This window comes from Halyomorpha halys, unplaced genomic scaffold (assembly GCF_000696795.3).
Source record: "Halyomorpha halys isolate HHAL.00 unplaced genomic scaffold, Hhal_1.1 Scaffold91.1, whole genome shotgun sequence".
NCBI classification, from domain to species: domain Eukaryota; kingdom Metazoa; phylum Arthropoda; class Insecta; order Hemiptera; family Pentatomidae; genus Halyomorpha; species Halyomorpha halys.
The window spans coordinates 3,059,853-3,069,782 of NW_027110755.1; the positions used below are offsets into that span (position 1 = coordinate 3,059,853).

At 31.7% G+C, this 9,930-nt stretch overlaps 1 protein-coding gene across 1 annotated transcript; it reads right to left on the minus strand.

Moving 5' to 3' along the window:
- Positions 1-1,562: 1,562 nt before the first annotated feature.
- LOC106677190 (high mobility group protein DSP1) lies at positions 1,563-9,433 on the minus strand (the record flags this gene model as incomplete). Its single annotated transcript, XM_014414953.2, has 2 exons — positions 1,563-1,763; positions 9,236-9,433. Coding segments are annotated over 2 exons (318 nt in total), but the record flags the coding sequence as incomplete, so codon positions are not given.
- Positions 9,434-9,930: the final 497 nt, after the last annotated feature.

The following is a 9,930-nucleotide window of genomic DNA, read 5'->3' on the forward strand; positions in this document are numbered from 1 at the left end:
TTAATAATAAAATAAATTAATTAAAATATATACATATAACTTATAAAAAGATTTGCAATATTCGTAAGTATAGACAGTGTTAAACACACGCACCACACACACACACACACACACACACACACACATGAGTTTGCATAAATAATAATTTATCTTATACAGCCGAACTTGAATAATGAATCATAAAACTGAAAGAATCATAAAATGTATGAGTCATAAAAGAACTGAAGAAAGTTATAAATGAAATTAAGTTTTTTTAAAAAATCTCACTCAGTAGAACTTATTTCTGTTGAAACAATTTCAGGAATTTGAATACCAAAATCTTAAACAAAAAATGTTAAGAAAGTTTTACAAAAACTTCTTTGTGCAATATTCCTTTTTCTAATTTCACTTACTGATACATGGAATATTTAGTAAGGAGAAAGTATTGCAATCATGCAGAATTTTGAATTCAAGTTTTCTATGGAAATATACATTATTTTAAAAAATAAGATGGTAAAAAAAAAAAAATTAACTTGATAAATAATACTAAGTATCTTCAATTAGTAAAATAAATCTAGAAAACTTTGATACTAAAAAATGTGATAGTAATTTTAAATTATTCATAAATATATTTGTAGTAAAATTATGAATCATTTTATTAAAAATACTATTTAAGACTTATAACTTAGGCAACTAATTTTTTGAAAAACATTGTAAACATTCAAAAGTATAAGCCTCTTTTAAATAGTAAATTAATCACAAGTTCACAGCTTCAAAATATTACTGCCATGAAGCACCATAGAAAATGAAATGAAAAAATTATAAGGGTAGTCATCATGGCTACTTATAATACAATATCAACCCCACCACCAAGAAATCAAGAATTATTCCCCCTAAATGTTATGAACATTTATAAAGAAAGTTACATACCCAGTGAAATAGAAGAAAAAAGGCATATTAGTGGAAATTCGTTTCTTTACTAATTTTAAGAAATGATGATTTATTCTGATTTAAAAGAAAATTTTAAAAGATTTTACACAAAAATCGTTTCACACTAAGTATTAGGGCCAAAAATAAAAATCTTATTTAGATCTAATCTCAATTAAATAATAAAATTTACTTTATAGTAACATATTAACTTTCACAACTTAAGGCCTCCTTCATAAGCTTTACAAAAAATATTTTACAACTCTAAACTGTGCAACTAATATTAGAAAAAAAAGAAAGACTTATATCTATATTATTAAGTACCTTTGCTAAATAAATAAGCACATACAATAAGGTACCTTTATGTATTAAAGATGCTTCAGTAAAATTTCTGAAAGCTTTTATGGTATGTTAAAATAAGGCAAATTTGGTGACTATTGCAACAGTCTCTTAAAAATGTATTATATTAAAAATATTACTTAAATGTTGAAATTTAATTTCAGAGAGTAAATTACTTGTTATCACTGGGTACTCGTATCTTTAATAAAATTAGATTTTTTCAATCACTAATCAAAATTGCATCTTTCAAACAAGAATAAACATTGGAAATGGCAAAATTCCAATGTTTTTTTTAATTACAAATATAAATCATATGATATCATTGAACAAATTTTATTTAATAACCCGTAAATACAAAAATGTTAAAATCCACAAAGTTCACATCAGTTCTGATTTTATCACTCAACACTATCATTTTCCTCTTCTTCTTCCTCTTCATCCTCATCGTCCTCTTCTTTTTTGGTAGGAGTTAAAGTGAGATTTGTGAATTTACCTTTCTTCTTATACTCAGCCATTTCCTGCAATTAAAAAGGTAATTTAAGATATTCCTAATTAGAAACATAAGAAATCAAATAAACATTTATTTTGGTCCTAGGATTATTAGCTTAGCGTATTTAATTGATTGTAGGAGTCCAGGTGGTGTCAAGTAAGGTACAAAAATAGCAGAAAAACTAGTTATCAGTAACAAATAAATAGTTTTTCTCCTTTTTTTTTTTTAACCTTACTTGACCGCTAACCAGACCATCTTCGTTCAAACATATTTTTTCTTTAAAATTGATTTATGGGACATGATTTTGAAAATATAATATGAACGCTGATATTTAAGGAATCTGCAGTAGGAGGATTACAAGATCATGATAGATAAAGACTTCTGATTTCTGTGGATCTCCACAACTAGCCTTAAGTATCTGAAGGCTAGAAAAATCTAGGTAAGCTAGACCCAGAAAAAAAAGGATCTCCTGTTCTGCTGCTGCCAACAGACATTCCCTGTGCGAGTGGATCTTTTGGAAGAGGAGAAATCCACAAAGATACAAGTTAGATATCTGCATCCAGACAGGGTTCAATAGTGGGGCCAAGAGATGTTGCATATCAGAAAACTGCAGTGAAAACCGTACCTAGAGAAGAAACCTGCACCAAGAGCTTGCCCTTATCAGAAAGAGATGAAAAAATAAATGGTGATACTGTCACTCATCAATCTGTGTCACAGTATAGCAGCATGTGTTGTACTATAACATTATGTGCTAAGAATATTGATGTTATTCTTATACTAGTACCATACCTGGTTATGACTGATTACCTGGTTATGGCATTATTTTAGCGCCTATTAGTCGCAGAGCTGCCTCTTGGGTAATTCTGTCCTGGAGATCTTGCCAGCAGCTCAATTCACATCACAAGGAGGTGATGATAGGATGGGAACCACTATATCTGTGTACCAATTCTATGAAAAACAACCTTCTACTAAAATACGATAGATACTAGTAGAAAAAAGGGATGACATAAGACAACTTTCAAACAGCATATGATACAAACATCATGAGATCTGGAGAAATAGAGACAAGAATCAAAGAGGTAAATTTGTAATAGATTTTATGATTGATTCCTATGAACATATATATTTATTAAATAATAAAACTAAAAAAATCAACATATTTTAAGGAAGAAACCAGATGCTGACCTAAAGTAAATTGTAATGCATTGCATCTGGAATGTCCTAACTCATCACTTATGGATGCTGTAATCTCACTTACCAACAGTAATACCAAATGTAAAAACACATCCTACTTATAGAGCAACCTATTCTCAAGGATTTAAAAACCATAGTTCAGAAAGAAATCATATCAGGCATCTATGTAAATATTGAAAGAGTGTTGTAACTAAAACACTAAGGCTCAAGAATATAGAGCCACTAGTCACTGGATAGATAATTGTCATGCAGGAAGTGGGGCTGTTCTTATATTAGAGTTAGGACAAGCCAATCTGTGGTTTAAGCTTAAAAGAGAATATCTATAGGGAGGCATACTGTCAAAACTCCTGTGAAGTTTCATGTTTGACTCTCTATTTATAACCCGTAATACAACAACCTTCTATACGCCGGAATATGTGGATATCACCATTCCAGAAGATGTTAATTATCAGAATCAGACTTATATTGTTATATCAGACTTGTGTATAGTAGAATGGTTTAAAGGCAATGGTCTTAGCATGAAACCATCAAAAGTAAATATAAGAATATTCACTAAGAAGAAAATGTGATCAGACCAAAAACACAGATATGGGTGAATTTGGACCAGTTTGAAATGGTATAGCCATGTAGAAAGTGGCAACTAAAATGATAAAAACCTATGGTTCTTTAAAAGGCAATGAACATATTTTGGGGCCTTAAGCCAATCATGATGTATTGGTTACAACCTATAGCTGTTTAACTTATGCCACAATGTTATGATGGTACTAAAGAATATCTGGTAGATTCATAATTCAACTGTAGAAACTATAAAGATTGACCTTCTATCTCATCATAAAAAAATATAATATTATTGTCTGATAAAAAAAATTTTCACAGTTTTTTATTTTTTCTATGACGTTATCATTAAAATAAAAACAAAAAAAGTCCTCTGCTGTAGAGTTCACTTAGTAAGTGAACAGCACACAAGTGCCTAGAGGCAGATCCCCTCCCCCTCCATAATTATGCTACTGACATATGGAGACTAAATTATCCATAAATTTCATTGATGGACTTGTAATCTTATTATTGTACAAATCCAGCCAAAATTTGAATCACGAAAAAGACATTCTATTGATAGGATTTATGTTCATTTTTTATGTTTTAATTATGTAATCATAGTTTAAATTTACATATTTGACAGTAATTCCAGAAAAAATTAGATAAATAATGTTATGAAGCTAACAATTAATATTCTATTAAATGATTTATGATACAAGCTCAACTATTCCCGTTGGGTCTAATTTGACCTGGTAATCTGTAGATTTGGAGAACTATGTATATTTTCACAAAGTAAGCAATGAATGTATACTTGGACATTTATATAAATTGGGTAACCATGAAGCTGATAAGTTGCAAAAAGGAGGACCCATAGTGCATTCCCCTAACACCTTAACATATTTGTGGTTTAATCCTAAGCAATATAGAAAGGTTGGTCAAGGAAGCTTATTTATAAACTGTTTCTAGAAGGCTCTTTGAGAAAAGATGTTCTAATTAAAATGAATAGGATCACACTCAGAAAAGTTTCAGGCCTATAAACCGGTAACTGTAAATAAATAAACATATCAATAACCTGAAGTTGAGGAAATCATCCCTCCTCTGTAAACTCTGCCATTGGTATGTGGAACCTAAGCTTCGTGAATTTGCCAATCCACTAAATTTAGGAATACTCACTTCTAATTTAAAAATGTTTTATGACAGTTAATATCACATAGCATACAATAGGACTAAATGTTATGGAAAGTAGGGAGGGTTTTTTATAAATAAAGACAAAGAGATTGTGTTTTCAGTAATGGATGCCACAACAGACTGCTCTTGTCCCAAAAGGACGCCAAGCTATCCTATGCTTGAGCAGTATCGCTATCTACCATTTTATTTACAAACCAAAGTAATAAAACTTATTTTCTATAACAATTTCCTTCCTAAAATATGTTTTATTATTTCCTTTCATTTATTACTTTGCCTTATTTATTTATTTTATTTTTAACTTTATTGCATCACTCTATATTATTTAATGTTTCACAAAACACTCCCTCGAGTCCTAGGTTCAAATATTCCCAACTGGTTTTCTGTATTTTGTTGGTGATTAATACCTCTCCTTTTTCGCCTGCATCCAGATTTTTCATAGGATTATAATATTCACCAAGATACTCTCTGAAATCATGAACATCTGGATCAATAGAAGATTTAACAATACTCGATGCCTCACTAAATCCCCTTTTCTTTTTGAGTTTCTTCTTCTTCTTCTTGCTAAGAGTATATTTCTTACTTTCTTCTTCTTTAGTTTTTTTGTTTGGTACTGTTATTTTCATCAATACTTCACCGCTATCACCATCAGGACCTGAATCACAATTTAACTCATATTTAAATGATTTTCTAGTATCTTCATGTTCAACATCAGCAACTAGTTTAGGTGCCTCGGATTCACAACCAGATTCTTCATCACTTAACATTTGTTGTTGATCAGATGTCACTTGTTTCTTTTGGTGTAGAAACTTTATCTTCAAAGAGTTCATCACTCTCTTCGATTCTTCCTTCCTGGGAAAGGATGACTTTATTCTCCTCTTCAATTTTCTTAGTCACTGAAATTAGATCACCCCATAACTCTGGAACATCTAAAACATCTTGAAAATTAGAGTTGTTTTCATCTCCTTTGCTATGTGTCTCCATTATAATTTTCCCTCCAAGAGTTTTACTGGTACTCCTTTCATCTTTCTTTGTTCCTTTGGATCCTTCCTCCACCAGATACTTATTATCTCTAGTAATTGCACATGAGGCAAATTCTTTAGCCAAAGATGCTCAATGATGTTTTCTTGGTTGAGGCTTTCGTGTATCCAAGGGTCCTATTCTTCCATGTCGTCTATTATTTTTTTTGTTAAACCAGCATTCCTTTTTTAAGTGACCTAGTTTTTTTTACAAATAAAGCAGGGTTTTAGACAAAAGTTTAACCTATTATGGTATGTTTTTGATGTTTGTTCATTTCTATGAAGGTTATTCCTTCTTTCAAATGACAAAAGCATTTGCCTTACTTCACAGAATTTAATATTCCTATTTACCAAAATAGCTATGACAACAGGGTCATAATAGGGTGGTAAGTCTTCAATGATATATCTTAATAATTCTCTGTCTGTTAGGGATTTTGAGTTAGACCCAGTTGAGTTATTTCCTGAACTAAATATTGAAACCTCATAAGATATTCATCCAATTTTTCACATCTTTTTTTCCTAATTTTGGCAAGGTCAAATATTAAATCAATTACTTTTTCTTCGGGAACGCCCTCAAAGCTTTCTCTTAATTTCTCCCAAACCGTTTTCGCACTTTTTTCACCTCTGATTGTCGGCAATATATCGTCACTAACAGTGAGAATAATAGTAGAGAGTACCTGCTTGTTTTTTCTATTCCACGCTGTATTTTCTTCAGTAGGCGGATCTTTTTCAATAATTTCTTCGTACAGGTCTTTTGCATCTAAATACGCTTAGATTCTTATCGACCATATCCCGTAATTTTCTGCTGTGAGTCATTCGATGACCCCTGTGTTTTGATTTCGGCGGTTATTCCCAAACATAATCACAGAGCTTACGTATCCGTCAATATAAGTAAATTCCTCTCGTCACTTAACCCTTTTACGCTCTAACCACGCTCTGCTACCAAATTGTTGTGGAAAGTAGGGAGGGTTTTTTATAAATAAAGACGAGATTGTGGTTTCATTAATGGATGCCATGACAGACTGCTCTTAGCACAAAAGGACGCCAAGCTATCCTATGCCAGAGCAGTGTCGCTATTTACCGTTTTATTTACTAAATAGTTATAAAACTTGTTTTCTATAACACTAAATAGACCTCATATAATTAAGCAAAAAATTATATAAAAATTAAACACTTGTCCTGAGTAAACATTTTGAGTGAAACTCTCAAAAGTTAAATAAGGTAGCTTAAAGACTTCCAATCAACAACTTTGAAATATTTCATAGAAACATATGTCATTAATTAGCAGAAGATATAGGTAGACATTGAACATAGTGCCATCTCCTCTCAATTTCCGACTTCCGGCCAGTATCCATTCTATCTAATTTGTCCAAGCCACTTGAAAGATTAGTCTACTCCCAATTTAATAATTTTTTCAAGCAAAAAACTCTCCTTAAACCTTTCTAATCCGGTTTTCGCACCCATAATTCCATGCAATCCGCTTTATTGAAAACCTCTCTAGACCTTCATTCCTCTTTGACTCAAGTAACCTTATGATCCTCCTTACTAAGCTTCAAAACCTTTCCTGATCAAATAGTGTTCCTAAAATGGTTCCTCCCCTTCTCGTCACATTGTTCCCGAACAGACATCAATCCGAACAACTCTCCTTCGTTTCCCCTTCTTCTGACACAAGGTGTTCCCCAGGGGTTCTCACTTCCACCAATATGCATGACAACATTTTGAGACAAAATTGAATGCTTAACCATGCAAAACAATGAAATTGCAATTAACAAACTAGATTTTAAGAATTGAATTCTAACAAACTTTGAGTGAGTTATAATACATTTTTAAACAATTAAGTAAGGTGTTAAAACAATAAATCTAATTTCATATTATAATTTAAATGAGAACAATTATTAAGAAAATCATAATCTAGATAACTGAATAATATGGCTAAGAGAGGCCATTTTGTTTAATAACTCTAACTAATTAGACATTTTATAACTGTGATCTGGTTCATAGGCTTAAATTTAATTTCATAAATTGTGGATAAATTGTTATTTTTACAATTTAGATAATAAACCAAAATATATCCTGGGCACAGTGGACCATTTGTTCCACTGCATTATATTAGTTAGAAAAGATTATCCAGGCCCAGTGGACCACTTGTTCAATCACCGCAGTCTGAGATGAATCAAAATTTGCAGTGATTGATTTTTAATAAAAAATTACTGCTTCTGGATTTTACTTGAATGGACTGTTTTGAACAAAATGAGACAAGGTTAATAATGATGTGCCTCTATTATGCATGATTTAGAGAATAGATATAGATGAGCCACCTAAAATGCCAGATGCATTGAAGAATATTGGAAAGTGGTTCTGCACAAACAGAGTATGAAGATTAACTTAACTACGAAAAGAGGAGTGAGCTAGCAGCTAAACCCAGACAAGACAGGATGGTGCGACCACACCAATACCCCCCAAGTCTTTCAAGTCACTGGGAGGACTCCAGTGACTTCAGTAAGTCCATCCTACTTTGATTGAATTCATCTAGTCTGAGCCATTGAGTCTGACTATAGGAGGCTATAACAAAGAAGTCAATTTAAAGCTGGTGCAAGCAGCATGATGTATATGGAAGAAAATGAGATGTCAAAGGTTGCTGCCGAACTAGAGCAAAGCTGAAGAAGTTATAAAGAAAGAAGAAAAGTTGGGAGGACCTTAATATGGAAAGCCTAAAGGGAAGCCATCAAAAAAAGGCGTCGAGCTACTTCTGAACTGGTTACCAATAGGCAGCCTAAAACTATTGGGCACCCAATGGGTAACTTTCCTCAGGTTAGGCCTAAAGGGAGCAAACCAAGGAAAGTTCTTGAACCTATTCGGAAGGGGGAGGAAACACCTTCCATTTCCCTCTCTGAACATGGAGAGGACAAGGAGCCCATCTCAAGAGTGGGACATCCCCACATCTACACCTACAGGCTGAGGCCAATGGAGTCTCCACCTACCGAAACCTATCAGCAGGACGAGAAGAGACCCAGATCTGTTGGGGAGTCTGCTAAAGAGGACCAGTGACCCTGATGCTGGACCTTATACTTATTCATAAATGGTCGCGATATGGCTGAATGAAACATCTAATCATGCTTTTGGTTTTGAAGAGTTCCAAGGATCATGTTGAGTGACCTGTAAGTTTGGTGCTAAATCTTGAATAAATCAGCTTGATATTTTGGGAAAAAAGCTGCGGTCGACATACTTAGGACAGAGAGATTTTTTATTCGATTCTTAGATTCTACCTATCTTGAAACGCAAAACCTTCAAATTTGAGGGAGTATTAATTTTTTTTTGTTGCTCAATTACAATAAGAAATATTCATTATTGAAAATAACAAACTAGGATTAATCATGTATATAAATATTACTGTTTCACAAACTTAAACTTTTCTTTTATTTTTTAATAATACAATTTTAAACAAACAATTAATCTAAATAGCTCAATTGTGATCACTTCTTGAAATAACACAGTTATCTCATTCAAATAATTAAATGTTTGGGACATTTTTAAGTCAAACATGATACATAAAATTAAATAATACCCTTTCATAACGAGCTTTGTCCTTATCTGCCATTTCTTCATATTTCCCTTTTATACTGGGATCTGCGGCAGCCCATCTACGGCCCAATTCCTTGGATACTTCACCAACTGTATACTCTGGATTGGCTTGTTTAACTTTGCTTCTTTCATCATTTATAAACAAGAAAAAAGCAGTTCTGTAAACCAAAATTAACACAAAATAAAACAGTAGTGTTCAACTAAACATGAATAAGGATTATATTAATGGATTATATAATAATAATATTAATAATAATCTTTATTTATTCTGGGATTGATCCCTTAGAATAATTTACAGGCGTCAAAATTAGGCTTTAGAGCCTTAGAGTAAATTGCAAAATAGAGATGAAATTACAAAATGTCATAAAATAAAATAAAACAATGGATTTAAAAAGATATAAATAAACAACAATAATTAACAGAATATATAAAATAATGATAAAACAAATAAAATAAAACCACTAATTATATCATAAAACATAAGATGACTTTTGATAGTAAATAAAAAGAAAAATAATGATAAAAAATCAAATACAATTAAACTAAAAAATAATAAATGAAAAGAGATAATTTCTGCTAGTGTACGTACATATTTACAATTATAAACCAAAATTTAACACATATAATACAGAAAATATATAGAGCTTTTTTTGAAACTTTCAATTGTTATTCTTACGG